This window comes from Oreochromis niloticus, linkage group LG23 (assembly GCF_001858045.2).
Source record: "Oreochromis niloticus isolate F11D_XX linkage group LG23, O_niloticus_UMD_NMBU, whole genome shotgun sequence".
Taxonomy (NCBI): domain Eukaryota; kingdom Metazoa; phylum Chordata; class Actinopteri; order Cichliformes; family Cichlidae; genus Oreochromis; species Oreochromis niloticus.
The window spans coordinates 34,301,720-34,316,582 of record NC_031986.2 but is presented as its reverse complement, the minus strand read 5'-3'; the positions used below and the strand labels follow the sequence as shown (position 1 = coordinate 34,316,582).

The 14,863-nt window shown below is 39.7% G+C and overlaps 1 protein-coding gene across 1 annotated transcript; it reads left to right on the top strand.

Annotated features, from left to right (window-relative positions):
* The first annotated feature begins 1,281 nt into the window (after positions 1-1,281).
* On the top strand, positions 1,282-14,306 carry pias4a (protein inhibitor of activated STAT, 4a). Its single transcript, XM_003451309.5, has 11 exons — positions 1,282-1,403; positions 3,119-3,500; positions 3,630-3,714; positions 3,815-3,856; positions 4,040-4,130; positions 5,978-6,106; positions 7,894-7,999; positions 8,525-8,598; positions 9,279-9,439; positions 10,230-10,381; positions 10,518-14,306. The coding sequence occupies exons 1-11, from the start codon at positions 1,377-1,379 to the stop codon at positions 10,790-10,792; spliced, it is 1,524 nt and encodes a 507-aa protein (XP_003451357.1). The 5' UTR covers positions 1,282-1,376; the 3' UTR covers positions 10,793-14,306.
* Positions 14,307-14,863: the final 557 nt, after the last annotated feature.

The following is a 14,863-nucleotide window of genomic DNA, read 5'->3' as shown; positions in this document are numbered from 1 at the left end:
GTTTTTTTTTTTATTCTGAATATCTCTGGGATCTTACACAAATAAAAGTGTATTTTCAGCAGAGAATGGATAACAATGTAACTTTGTTAACATTAAGTATAATTAACCCACCCTGTTCTCGTAGCATTTACAGCTTTAGCCTGTACGCATTAGCCGTATGGCGATCTGCTTTGTTCTTTCAGTTTAACAGAGGGGATGAACTTAATGGCAGTCAGGTCAAATCATGGACCATATTGCCCTCTTCTGTTTAAGTAATGGAACAAGACATGCATGCACAACATTAAAACACTACTCTATGCAACCTTTCAAGTTATCGTTGTAATTAGTTTTATTAAATTATTTTCAGCCTCATACTTCAGTAACTACAAAAACATGAAGAGTTAGAATTCTAAAAATAACGGCCTTTACTGTGTAAAACATGAAGCTGAGATTATGGGCTTTGTTTTGAGGGGGAGGTGCACTAAACAGAGACAGATTCATGAATAACTGAACTAAGGGAATCTCAGATTTCCCATTTAAGTTTTATTTGTAATTTAAATTAAGATAATCTTCTTTTTATAAGTCAGCACAGAAGCAGAGCAATCTGTTCTTTTGGAAATACAGCACTGCTTTATTGACGTTTCCCATCCAAAACGGAGCCACAACAAAACACGCCATGTTATTACATGATACTGCAATTCCCTCAATTGATTTTTGTTTTTCCATGAGGCTATTCTTTGCCCACATGTGAGGAGTTTTGGAAAAGCAGGGCTGGATCTTCAATCGGAGCAGACATTTCCCTCAGCAAACATATTTCCATTTTGCTGATGTCTTAACACAACCTGGCATTTGTGATACATAGAAGGTATTACAGGACTATACCTACACGAGTAAGTGTGTTTTCTTAATAAGTCGTTTTAATTTAATTATGAACATGCCTCAGACAAAGCATTAACGCCACATCTCACGGTTGGTCGCCTAACCTGAAATGGAATATTTTGCTCGGACGGGAATTGAAGGGACCATGCGACCCAATCCACTTGACAGCCCATGCTTTCCCGTCACGCTGAATTTAAACTATCTTTAAGACACGAGTTCAGAATATCGCAAAACTATAAAATTGAAACAGTCTCAATATTAAAATACTTTGACACGTGGTGTTATTAATCGACACAGAGGCCTATTTTGGAAGGGAGACCTGCCTCTTAGTGTTTTTTAAAAGTTGTGCTGTAACTTTAAAACAACGTGGTCCCGCCTATTTTCAGCGAATCGCTTCGGATGCTGGCAAAAGTCGCGCTGTGATTGGCTGGAGATGACTGTCTATCGAAGCAGGGTCATTGTTCCATTGGTGCAAGACTGGCCGTCGTCTCTGACTCTCGCGGTACTGCTGCACGAAGATGGCGGCCGAACTGGTGGAAGCGATGGCAAGTAGAGCTTGGTTGGCTTTGATTTGATAGGAGACGTGCGCGGGAGTGTGGGCTGAAAGTCATCCCAGTTGTGGGGAAACTGTGGGTTTTGTGCGAATATTATTAAAGGGTATTTATTCTTACAAATGTGGTGTATTTCAAGCACGACGAAACGAACTAGCCTATGGTGCTAAGGTAGCTAGCCTGCCTGGAAATGTTAACCAGGCAAGTGCGTTGGTTCACCTAGCATCACGCTGGCTCTGGAGGAAGACACCGAAAATGAATGATGAGACCATATAAGCGTGTGGTTGTTTTTGGTCTAGCCTGCTTTCTGGCATGTTACCGTTTTGACGTTATTTGGCTTACAGGAATATCTGTCTGTAGTTCACCAGTTAGTTTATGAACTGTGCACCTGTCAAAATATCTAGCAGTCGTGATTGAATGCCGAGTGTGAGAAGCTAGCCCGGCGATAGCACAGGCTACACTAGCAGCATTCAAGTGAGGTTGAGCAGTCTGTAACGCAGCTGTATTTGAAGCTCAGCGGTTCAGTCGGATCCATCCATAAAGTCCTGGTTTTTAATATAGACATGAAGCAGTTCTCCACTAATGTCTATTTCGGCCATGTCAGACAAAGCTGAGGCTTGTCTGGCGGCTAAACAACAACATCCCGTGTTTTGCCCCTAGAGCCCAGTTCGCGTGCTGTCTACTTCATCATAAATAAATAATAATTGTCTTTCTTTTTTCTTTTTTTTTTTAACGACCTCACATAGGATCATACGACCATACACGGTATTCATATAATTGATTCCACATGTTATGCAAGTATTGTTTAAAGGCTGGAGAAAATTGGCGCACATTATGTCGAGAATAAGAGATTTTGCGTTTACTTTGCAGTTCAATGTGTGTCGGCACCTCATATGTTTTTACTAAATAAACATCCTCGCCTGCTACGGTGTGTCTTCATCTTACATTTTTCGAATTAGTGTACAAATGAGGTTGTTAAGCCATAAACGGCAAATTAAAATTATATTAAACAGTTAATGGAGCCATAAACATGCAGAATTTGCAAAGCCGTATTTGTCTTACATTTGATGTGGACTGTAAACAGATTTATACATATAGGCTTGTATGTATATGTTTCATGTAGGTAAGAACTATTGCACTATTTGCACATTTCTAGGCCACTAACAAGAAATAGTAGTTTTTAGGCACCTATTTCATTGTAACTGAGCCTGCCAGACTATTCCTTTAGCTTTCTGTGTGTTAAATGACAGATAGTGTGGATGGAATTAGTGTGTTTCCAAGTTCTATTCATACTTTTAAGCCACCTTTGGAAGTTTATGGTTCTAAAGCCTAATTAACACTACCACAATTAGTGTGATCACTTGAATCATGGCCAAGCCATTGTTCCCAGAGTTGGAAGTGAACTTCTTAATATAGCCAGCTAATTACAACACACGTTAAAGCCTCTATAGGATTAAAGTGACCAAGGACAGATGCTAATTTTAGCAAGTACCAAGCAGTTTGGTGAACTCCTCTGTTCTGCATATAAGTTACCTGTAATTAACTCTGTGCATCTTCCAAGGGTTAAAAAGAGGTGTGTAGGTGTGTTTACGCAGGACTTTGCACACGATATTAAATTATTTAATTCATTTGCCTTTCCAGAAATCTAATTGTTTTTGTGCTCCTCCTGTTATATTTTTTTTTATTTTTTCGTCTTGTTTTCTCACTAGAATATGGTCAAAAGTTTCCGGGTCTCAGACCTGCAGACGCTGCTGGCCTCAATGGGTCGCAGCAAAAGTGGGCTGAAGCAAGACTTGGTGGGGCGTGCGTTGAGGCTAGTGCAGACCGAATACAGTCCAGAGCTGCTGAAGAACGTCCGGCAGCTCTACGAGTCACGTTTCCCTAAAACATCTGGTTGGCTGGCTGCACGGCGTCCGGAAAGTGTCCCAGTTAACTACTCATCCCTCAGCTCTTCCCCTACTGCCACCTCTCAGGGCGCAGACTACCTCAACGGCATTTCCAAACCGATCACCACACCTGCAGCAGAGGTGAAGCTAGTGCCACTGCCCTTCTACCAAACTTTAGAGACACTGCTACCACCAACAGAGCTAAGTGAGTGTGGACTATTTGTTAGGCTTTTTGTGTCTGTTTGTGTTTTTGGGAAATGTTGCATTTTTACTCAACGATGAGAATTTGCACTGTTCTCTTTTTACAATGGATTTTGTCTCCATCTCCTTACAGTTGCCCAGAACAGTGAGAAACTCCAGGACAGTCAGTGCATCTTTGAGTTAACACCCAGCCAAGCAGACCAGATTCGAAATGCAAGGTAAAAAGTCACATTGTCTGTTAAAACTGCACTTTAGGTTAACCCCAGGTTAATATAACCTGTGAAGCTCATTTTAATCTGTGACCTATTATTTTCTTAGTGAACTTCGTCCAGGAATCCGATCAATCCAAGTGGTTCTTAGGTAAGTTTCCAGTAAAACATTGGTGGGGGGGGGGGACTTTTTTGGTAGTGACTGTGTCATAAAACTATCATCATTCAAACAAACGAGGACAAATTGCTTCTTTGTATATACAGTGTTTGTGTTTAGTCTCTTAAAATAGAAGACCTCACTCATTTATTCCTCTGTTACTGCTCTCTGTTGCAGAATCTGTTACACAGACTCCATTGGTGTTCAGGAGGACCAGTATCCTCCCAACATAGCTGTCAAAGTTAATCAGTCCTACTGTCATGTGCCGGTGAGTTGATTAACTCTGAAATGTCCCACACCTTCATAATACAGACATGACTTAAGCTGGGCTTGTTTTCCTGTTTTGAAGTGTGTTCTCAATCATAGCTCATAGCATCGTTTTCAGATACAGTCAGGGTGTCTCTGGGTGTCAGTCACAGATGTTTTACCAGGTCAGTGATAAAATGTCGTAATATGACAGTGATGGATAATATAACCTAATGTAAGTGTGTCTTGAACAACATAAAGGGGAAAAATAAGATTTGGTTAAAGATGGTGTTGGCTTATCTGAAGACCTCAGGAAACAAAACTTTAGGAGGAAGCTGTCCAGCTGGCCGTCACTATATGGCTTAAGGTGTGCCACAAGAAATCAAACTGGCAGGGTAGCACCTAGATGACAGCTTAGGAGGGTGTGACTATGACCTCCTGAGGATTCAAATTTGGCCATAAATGTCTAAATTTGGGCTCCTGGCCTAATCCTGCCATTCTGTCTAGTACACAGATGTTTTAATCCCTGACTGTTTGTACATACTGTGAATTGTTGAAAAGCTCCATTGTGCTTTAGATAACATGAGTTCTAAATGTCTCAAGAAATGTTAAGACTTTTAAATTCCCTTGCCTCGTTATCACACTTTTAAACTTTAATTTGAACGTTTTTTTTAAGCTGCTAGCCTGATAATTAAGTCATTTTCAAGCGGAATTAACATCTGTCACAAATTTCACTCTAAAATATAGGATTTCATTTTTAATAATGTAAATAAGCATTGGGTTAAAGTCTCAAAAATTTAACAGAGTATTTCAATGCCATTTCCAATAATGATATTTATGATCGATGTAGAAAACTATAGTGAATGATGTTTTATGATTGTACCTTGCAAGCAGCAGCATTTATTTAAATGAGATGGTTCATATATAGGGCTTTTCTACTCTACTGGAGCGCTCAAAGCGCTTTATATAACATGCCTCTTTCAACCATCCACACACATGTGTATACGTACATGCATAATTTATGAGATATATATATATTACCCTATTATAGGCCCGAATGAAAAGTGCTTTCTATTCATACATACTCACATTTGGATGGATGCATTTGAGCACCTTGGGGTTCGGTATCTTGCCCAACAATACTTTGGCATCTCCAGAGATCAAACCACCAACTTTCCACTTAATAGATGACCTGCTCTACATCCTGAGCCGCAGCCACCCAGTGCAAACAAAATAAAGGGAAAATTCCATCCTTTTCCAAAGATCTGTGGTCATTCATGAAAGCACCTAATACATGATTGATTGCTACAAGATGCCAGCACCATTGTAGTGCAATAATAATGTTGGATGTACAGTAATAATAGTAAAAATGAAAGTATGTACAGAAGAAAACTTAGATTTTTTTTGTATATGTTGCAAAGAATTATGCATAAAGATTGTTTAAGTCACTCCTTTTTATTGAATTGTAATCACAGGCTGTCATGTGGTTCTCACTCAAGGCATGTCTGGGTTTGTCTTGTTGTGCTAGCAGTAGAAGTAAACAGGTGGCTTTGCTAAATCATTGATATCATGATTTAACTTGTTTTGTTTTGTTTTTTATTTGTACTGGTATTATCTCAAATTATATATATCACAGCCCTATTGTAAACTGAATATTTTTTTTAATGAAGGTAAATCAACACTTAAAAATATGACCTTCAGCTCATATTGCAGGTTAGCTGTGCATGGTAAAGGAAACAACCCTAATTTGTGTTAAAAGTAGTGAGAAGAAGGTATCTGTTTTGAAATTATGAAAAGATATTTGAGATGAAGTATTACATAATTAACTGTTGCAGTCTTATTTATTTTCAAATTGTGTGTGTTTTACAGGGATATTATCCTTCCAATAAGCCTGGTGTTGAACCTCGTCGTCCTTGTCGTCCTATAAACATCACTCCATGGTTGCACCTCTCCAATGTCACCAACAGAGTCACCATCACCTGGGGAAACTTTGGAAAGGTCAGTTGAATCCTGCCTTTTGCAGCCGTAGCTCTCAGGGTTGTCATTAGCACAGATATTTTTTATTTATTTTTTTCATTCTGCTAATCTGTCCAGCTCCTCTTGGAAGGTTCTGTAATTCATCGAGGCATGCTGATACTTGTAGATCTTTGAGTGTTTCATTGGCCTCACTCGACTGTGTGTGTAATATACCTTTGTAAGCACTGTTTCCACCACACTGAGTATTTTGAGAGATTGTGTGTAGACAGAAGGACTTTTGGTTAGGTTTGTTATCATATTTTGTACAAGCAAGAAGGTTTGTGCAAACCTTGAGCAACCTCATTTTAGTCACAGCTTGATCGCATGTGATGAAACGGCTCCACTTAAAAGTGTCATGTACTTGAGGTAATGCACATTCCACACATTTTGTCTGCAGTTGCCATGTACAAATAATAAATTCACTGCTCAGCATATGGAGTCTGTCTAAAATTTCCATAATCCATAACTGGTGGGTGATATAGCCTCAAAATATCACTGTATTTAAAGAAAACTAATAATGATATTAGTGGCATTTTATTTATTTTATACACACACACAGTTTTATTGGCAGGAACATTTCTAAGTGTAAGTACAAAAATGGCATTTCCCATCCTGCTTTTGTAGTGAACTTTTGTCACTGATGACACTTCTAATTAAAGTTTGATACAGTGATATAACATTATTCAAATGTAGGCACAAGAATAGCCTAGGGACTGTTTGCTCTAATCCCCTATTTAAAAATGTAAAAAGTATATTTAAAAAAAGCTTCGCACTTTAATTTAACAATAACTGTAATAATTAACTATATAACTCGCCAGTGCTGCCCAGTATTGTCACATAATAAAACTGAAAATAATAATGGATTGCATTTATATAGCGCTTCTCGAGACCCTCAAAGCGCTTTACAATTCACTCTCACATTCACACACTGGTGTTACAGTTGTAGCCACAGCTGCCCTGGGGCAGACTGACAGAAGCGAGGCTGCCATATCGCGCCATCGGCCCCTCTGGCCATCACCAGTAGGCGGCAGGTGAAGTGTATTGCCCAAGGACACAACGACCAAGACAGACAGAGCTGGGGATCGAACCGGCAACCTTCCGGTTACAAGATGAGCTTCCCAACCCTCTGAACCACGGTCGCCCACGCTCTACCTGGATGTTATTGGGATGTTGTGTGTTGGGTCAGGTTTTCTAACCGGCTTTCCCGGGCTTGTGTCATTGTTTCACGCACTAGTGAACATAAACAAACAGCATTTCTATAAGTATTATATTACAACATGACTTTATTATATCATGTTAAAATGGGTACTACTATTATCATAGAATATCATATGAAATGGCACAACCATATAATCAATATTATGTCACTGTAATTTTGTAATGAATCTTTATGTGTGTTTATTTATTTATTTATTTATTATTTTATTGTATTTTAATTTTTTTTACATGGAAAAACTTGGTTGCACCAAAGATTAAATGGTGAATATTTCATCACTCGTCGGTGAACTGTAACCACAATCAAACATGGGTAACATTCTTTATACAAAATGATTTTATGTGCTGCTTGTCCAAGTTGCAGATTCACTGATGTCTCCTCATAATCATTAGAGAGGTTACCTTGTACAAATATGATGGTTCTGTAATCCTTCTAGCATCAGTGAGTGAATTCTTACAATAACACCATGTTTAAGTTTCACTGTCAGTTCCCGATTCTTGGTGGATAAATTCTTGTTATATTTTATTAAAAACCTGTTGATCTGTGTTTGCAGCGTTACTCTGTGGCGGTGTATTTAGTGCGGGTCTTCACCGCAGCAGACCTCTTCAGCCAGCTTAAACTCTGCTCAGTTGAGAGTGCAGAACGCTGCCGTGAGCGCAGTAAGTGATGCTTTTACACTCACCAAAATATTTTTGCTTGCAGCTTTCACATTCAGAGTAAGATGAAAGGTACATGAAGTCACTTCAGTGCAGAATGTTGGAGTCAATAACTGTGAACATTTTGTTTCTGGTATGACTGGATTTTGCACGGATGTGTGTCAAGGATCAGTCTGAGGTTGTTCTTCCAGTTTACACATTTCCTTTTTTAGTCCTGCCACATGTCTTTGATATTTGCACATTGTAAAGTAATGACATCAGACTAATAATAGCAAGCACTTGTATACCCGAGTTTCAACACTAAATTTTGAGTTTTAACATAATAAAATAATTGTTGATGGTTAAAACCTGTGTAGGTCTAAGTTTTTGGAATATTGATCAGGATTCAGTAAAAAATGTAATCTTTAAGTGGAATCGTTATCAGTAAAAAATGATTTATATCTGTTCTCGCTGTGTAGTTGATTTTAAATAATGTAGGATAATGTCTGATACAGAATGTCATAACCGTGTACTTACATTTATCTATAGTACAAGACAAACTACGCTTCGACCCAGAGAGCGAGATTGCGACCACAGGACTCAGAGTGTCTCTCATCTGTCCAGTGAGTACATCCTGATCGCAGCTTCTGTGAGCTTGACAGAGCAGCACATGGACAGGTTTTCCAGTTGTTATAGCATCTGTTTGCAGTCCAGAAACTTGCAGCACACCTCCAGGATAGGATTGTCATTACCAGCTGCAGCCCAGCACAGTGTAGTGGGAATCCTGTCTGTGAGACAAGATCCTCTCTGAGGAAGCAGCTGACTCATAATAAGTAATGTCACACTGATGACCTGGCCAGCCTGAAAACACTACAGGAAGGACAAGACCAACTGGTTAGCAGCGACAAACCTTTACTATAAGAGCAAGGTCTTTGTCAAATAGTAAAGTGATTGCAGATTGCTCTTTAAACTCATAAAACACTGCCAAAGTTATTCACCACATATACCTGTGGGAGTGTGTAATATATGTGGCCAGCTCGCCCACTTATGTCTGTGGGTAGGGAAACCCTGTGACCATTTGGAAGGAAACTTGTTTCCAGGATATCGATTGACAAATACAGGGAGAAATGTTGTTTTAGTGCAGTGCGTGCAGTTGGAAAATATTGTTTCACAATCCTGTGGCTCTGTTGTCATGCTGTGTCTAAAAGCCCCTCAATTTGTTTAGCTATTAGAAATCTCCCAAAATGTCTTAAAAAGCATGATATCACCGGGATATCACATCTGTTCCTTTTCTCACTTCCAGCTGGTGAAGATGCGACTTGGGGTACCATGTCGAGTGTTAACTTGTGCCCACCTTCAGTGTTTCGATGCAGTCTTTTTCCTTCAGATGAATGAAAAGAAGCCCACATGGACTTGCCCGGTCTGTGACAAGCCCGCTCCATTTGAGCTCCTCACTATTGATGGGTAAGGAGATGAGAGCATGCTTTGACTTGTCCCGCCCCTGCAGCTTTGTCAGTAAATTCTTAAAGTTTATATTGTGTAATTTTGAGTACCTGTATGTGATGCCAGTTTGAGGAACATCATTGAAGCTGCAGAGATGTTTTAGGGATTCTTGATACAAGCTCAACCATGCACCAACATGTACCGCTTTCTTTTTTTTTCTTTTTATTTGGTCTGGTATGAAGACTCATTGTGTTTCAAAATTTGTAATTCTCCACCTGCTGTTCATTTATGTTACAGAAGCGACACTTATGTATTTTATTTACCAGCACAACAGATCATTCTTAATACGAAAAGTATGTCAAAAAAAATCCAAAAAGCAATTTATGGGTGTTGGTCTTGGAAGTTCTCAGCAGCTCTCACAAACACATCTTACTGTAGCAAAGACTGAAAGCTTTGTGCAACACTTTGGCTCCAACATATATTTACATTCCTTAAACTAAGCTTGCTTGAAAGCCCCTTTTTTACCTGACCCAGGTTTGATATTTGAAAGTGTAATCATGAAGTATTAAATGTTTTCCTAAATGGTTTTTCCATTCATGAAAGAGATTAAAGTATATGTTGTGTTTTTCTTCATCAGAACTTCAGTATCTTGACGTATATATGTTATAATGGCAATAATGGTATAATATAATAATGGTATTATTACTTCATTTCTAATTGTGCGTTTGAGTGTGAACTGAGCTATTAGTTTGATTTTCCCGAGTATAAATTTATTTTGTGACGTCTCTCTAATGACCGGTGTGCATTTCAGGCTGTTATCTGAGATTCTAAAAGAAACGAGTGAGGACATTGAGGAGATAGAGTACTTAACAGACGGCTCCTGGCGACCCATCAGAGATGAGAAGGAGAGGGAGCGGGAAAGAGAACGCAGTAACACACCTGACTACCCAGTTGTTGATATATGTAAGTTTTAAGCCCTGTCACATCACCCTGTCCGTAGTTGTTTGGGGGTTTTTTGCACTCTGTGTGTGTGTTTGTGTCCGCTGAAGGTAATGAGAGTAAAATCTTCCTTACCTTAAAATTGTATTCCTCTCTGTAGGCATTCCCGAAGCAAATGGCCATTCACCAGCCCACAGCAGCACTAGTCTGACGGCCAAGTCTGGAAGCAGTTCTGTGGGGATGCCAGGAGTCACAGGAGCACCTGCTGTGGCACCGGGTGGAGGTGCGGTGGTAGATCTGACTCTTGACTCTTCCTCTGAGGAGGAGGGGGGCGGGGCTGGAGGAGACAGTGAGGACACTGAGGACAGCGCCGACAGTCCTGCCCCAAAGAGGGGCCGATACAACTACGACAAGGACCTGGTCACTGCCTACTGACCCCACCGCTCTGTCCCCTCTTAAACTGACACTCAGAGACAGAGAGGCAGGGGCCTTAAAACGTGAGGACAGGAACACAGTAATCCACTAGATGCAACAACCCGCCCTTTTGCCCCAGCGTCAGAGCCTTTTAGCAGCTCTGGTTTATATCCAGGCAGGCAGGCAGACAAACACACTCAAACATGCACTGTCCATGGTTCTTCAGTCTACAGTGATAAGGATTCCTCTTTGTACTGTACACCACTGGAAGCTACTCTTACACTTCTTGATCATTTGTCACCCTACAGTGAACATCTGTACTGTCCTGCCTCTGCTGAAGAGACTGAATGGATTGAGCACCCCACCACAGTCACAACCCTTGCTTCTCTCTGTCCAGACTATTCCCACTCCGACCCCGTCTCTCTTTGTATATGACTTGGAATTCCTGGCTCTTTTAGCCATGGGCGTTCAATGTTTGCGTCTCTGATTTTTGTCACAGTTGTGATGCACAGGCAAGTTGAAAATGGAAGCTCCTCAGTAGTTTTTGGTAAAAGGTAGAAAACAAGTAAAAAAATTTGTGGGAGGACACAGCAGAGATATCTGAAGTGTGATGCAAATTTAAACCTTTCCTATTTTGTTCTTTGTTCACAGAATGAATTCAAAGCTTGAAAGGGTTTTTTCAGGAATTTATCATTTTTATTATGAAATGGCAGGACACAATACTGGCTTCAGTGTGTGATTTCCATTTTTGTTTTGTCCTTAGATAAAGAGAACCTACCTCAGTCATAAAAACTTGGCAGACTGACCAGAGAGTAGCTTTGAAAGAAGACGGAAGAATTGACGAGTTTTTCTGAATCCAATTTTACACTGGATATAGTGTTTTCCTGCATTTTGTTGTTGTTGTTTGTTTGGTTGTTTTTTTTTTTGGTTGTTTTTTTTTATTCCATTGCTTCATTCAGCTCTGATCCCTCTGTAACAAAAAAAGAAAAACGTTGGTTGAAGGAGAGTTCGATTATGAATAACCAGGATAACTGTAGGAGTGAGAGACATTCAAAAACTGGTCGGGAACTGTTTCACTCTGTAAAACATTTCTGCAGTTGTGTCTGTAACAGGATTTCTTAGGATTGGTATCTCAGAATTCCACATGGATCTAGCTCATCAAAATTACTGCGTGGCAGCTGTGCCAAAGCAGACATCTTTTAAGAGTTCACTGAGGGGAAATGGTTATGAGGTGCCTTTTTTGTTAAAGTAGTAAAGAGTGAAGCCTATGGTTTTAAGCGCAGCTGAGCTGGCTATTAGATGAGGACCCCAGTCTGCGACAGCATGTTTAAATCAATATTTTCCAGTCAAGTGGACAGAACAGGATTTCAGAGTCATCATTTTATCCCACAGTTGTGACCTGCTTTGAAACTATCATATTTATTTAAGTCCTTTACATTCTCCTAATAGTTTGTGGTAAATCTACATAATACTGGGCATAGTTCTGTATAGACTGGAGCTGTTGATTGAGGGAATCGGCGGGGCATCTCTGCTGCTGGTATTTGGTGTGGAGATGTACATTGATCTGTGCGCACGGCTCTGCTGTTGAACGCTGCTTTCTTTGCCTCTGAATGAAGCCGACCTGGGTCAAAGTGCCATTCGGAGTATTTTGCTGCAGTGGGTTCAACATGTCTGACACAACAAAACTTAATGAAGTGTCATCGAGTGCAACCCCAACAAGTTGAAAGTCATTGATTAGATTACAGATGGTCGTGTCTGGAACAAGTAGCACGCTTCGTCCAGCAGCCCCTCTCTGCCTACTTTTAGTGTAGATAAGGTCATATCTATTTGATGCAATAGAATTGGGCTTTAATTGCTACATGCTGTAGGCTTACAACTTCCTCTGCACCTGCACTAATATTGTGTGTATGTGATGGCTTCTCTTCACACAGGGATCAGTGTTTTTTCTGCATTTACTGCTTGGGATTGGTGGCAGTGTTAACCACAGCTGACAACTATGATTTTTTTTTTTCTTCCTGTATTCTTCTTTTTCTAGATTTGATTGTGGAGTTTTACCAAATTCTGTGTTGTTAAGCATTTTTATTGAAGCTTGTAGCTAACCTTGCAGATACCCGTCTTGTAGGCCCAGAGGAACACTGGCTCGGATCCCATCCTCCTGTTCTTGGTCAGTGCTGTAACATTATCGGCAGCAGGAGTGGCTTCTTGGAGTAACATTAGAGTTGTTATATTTACTTTACCTGTCTGCTCCACTCTGTGCCACCCCCACTGGGGAAGCAGTAAGAGAGACACTGGGCATGTGCAGGATTTAGGTTTATCTGCAGGGCGATCATCAGTGTTGGTTTCAGAAGAAGAAGAAAAAACTGTTGCTAGAGCTGTTTGCACTTTCATGTGATGCATTCATCAACTTAATAATGCTTTATTTATTTTAAAAGCTCCCATGTAGTGCGTATTAAGGGACCCCCGCCCATTGTGAACAGTTCTCATCATTCATCTTCTGCATACGAATCAGAAAATGTGAAAGTGGACGCAGTCCTATTCCACCATGACAGGGTTGGAAAGGCGTTCTGCATGCTTTGCTTCCCTTTGCTGTCAGCACAGGATTTCTTTTGACTTGCTCAAGTGCACAGAAATGACATTTACACATCGATCTGAGGCCGCACTGTTCCAAGTGCATCCTCTGACATCGTTGATGATTGAAAAAGTAGATGGAGTCAAATGTGGTCTTCCATTTTTCTTCTTTTGACGGCTCACAAAATCAATATACAGATAGAAAAATATTTTGGGAATCTGCACAAGACTGATTGATGGCACTTGGCCTCTAACGCATCAGTGTGTCCCTGAAAAGATATTTAAGGTGCTTTGAAGCAAAATATTGTAAAGAACTCTAATAGCCGCCTTTAAATAGGCATTCTGCATTTGTAATTAACTGCTATACATATGAAAATCACATTTTTCATTTGTTGCTAGGTTAGAGAAGGTCATTATTTGTGTGGCTCTCCTAAACTTCTCATTGCCTTATGGTTAAAGATGAGAGAAGGTGCAGGTAGTTGCTGTGGAACTGAGCCAGGTAAGTTTGCAGATTGGGAGCTAGAGAGCAAGCTGAGGATCTGGTGTTTTTGTAGTGGCATCTCTTCTTGTAATAATGCATAAGGTAGCATGGGCAGAGGCTTACAATCCATGATGTAAATGTTTTGTTTTTGTTTTTTTGTTTTGTTTTTTTTATATATGTTCATATTAAAGACAATAAAATTTAAATAATATTTTATTAAGCCTTGAATTGCCTCCAGTTCCTATAGGCAAGTGGACAATAAGAAGCTGTAGAGGGCAGCAGCACTGGAAGCTGATGCCACTGACAACTGGGAGGACTGGTTAACATGTGGATTGTCATGTTCTGTACCAAAAGCTCAGATCTGGGGACTCATTTGATGCCTGTTGAGGATAAAACTGTAAAATTAAAAAAAGGAAAAAAAAAATGATCGTATTCTAACAGCTGTTATTGACGTGTGGAATTAATTAAAAATCAGTTCTTAAAAACAGTCTGCTTTTTTTTTTTTTTTTTTTTTGTCTTAGATTTTCTGAATTTATTGAGCTGGGTGATGGATTGCAAACTCTGAACTGTTCAGCGTGTCTCATTTTCTTAAAAAAGGTATGCATCAACTCCAGAAGAGGAAAATGTGTTTTGAATAAAATCCAAGATCACCACTGGTAACATCACTGATGTCATAGTTACATGAAATATTTTGTAAACTTTTTTTTGCCATAATTAGACCGTTGAGTGCTGACAGGAAATGAGAATGATAGCGATGAGTAGCATACTGGAACGATGTCACACTACAGTCTAAGTGGGGATTCAAGTTTAGCACAACCGAAACCTTTATATTCATCACAGACAAAAACAACACGTATTTATCTGTAGTTGTTCTCCATCCTGTCACAAAAACAGTTCCCGGAGTTGTCAGAGTTTTTCTTTTTAAATGTAGAAAAAACAACATTCATTTTTCAGATCTGAAGAAAAGACTACACAAATACTTTTTCTGTATGGCGTCCACAGATTAGAGACAGAAGCTTCAACATGAAAACAGCCTCATTTAG

Coding starts and splice junctions, on each gene's coding strand:
- pias4a (XM_003451309.5), top strand. CDS start 1,377: ATGGCGGCCGAACTGGTGGAAGCGATG. Junction 1,404..3,118: donor CCGAACTGGTGGAAGCGATG/GCAAGTAGAGCT, acceptor TTTTCTCACTAG/AATATGGTCAAAAGTTTCCG. Junction 9,440..10,229: donor GAGCTCCTCACTATTGATGG/GTAAGGAGATGA, acceptor TGTGCATTTCAG/GCTGTTATCTGAGATTCTAA.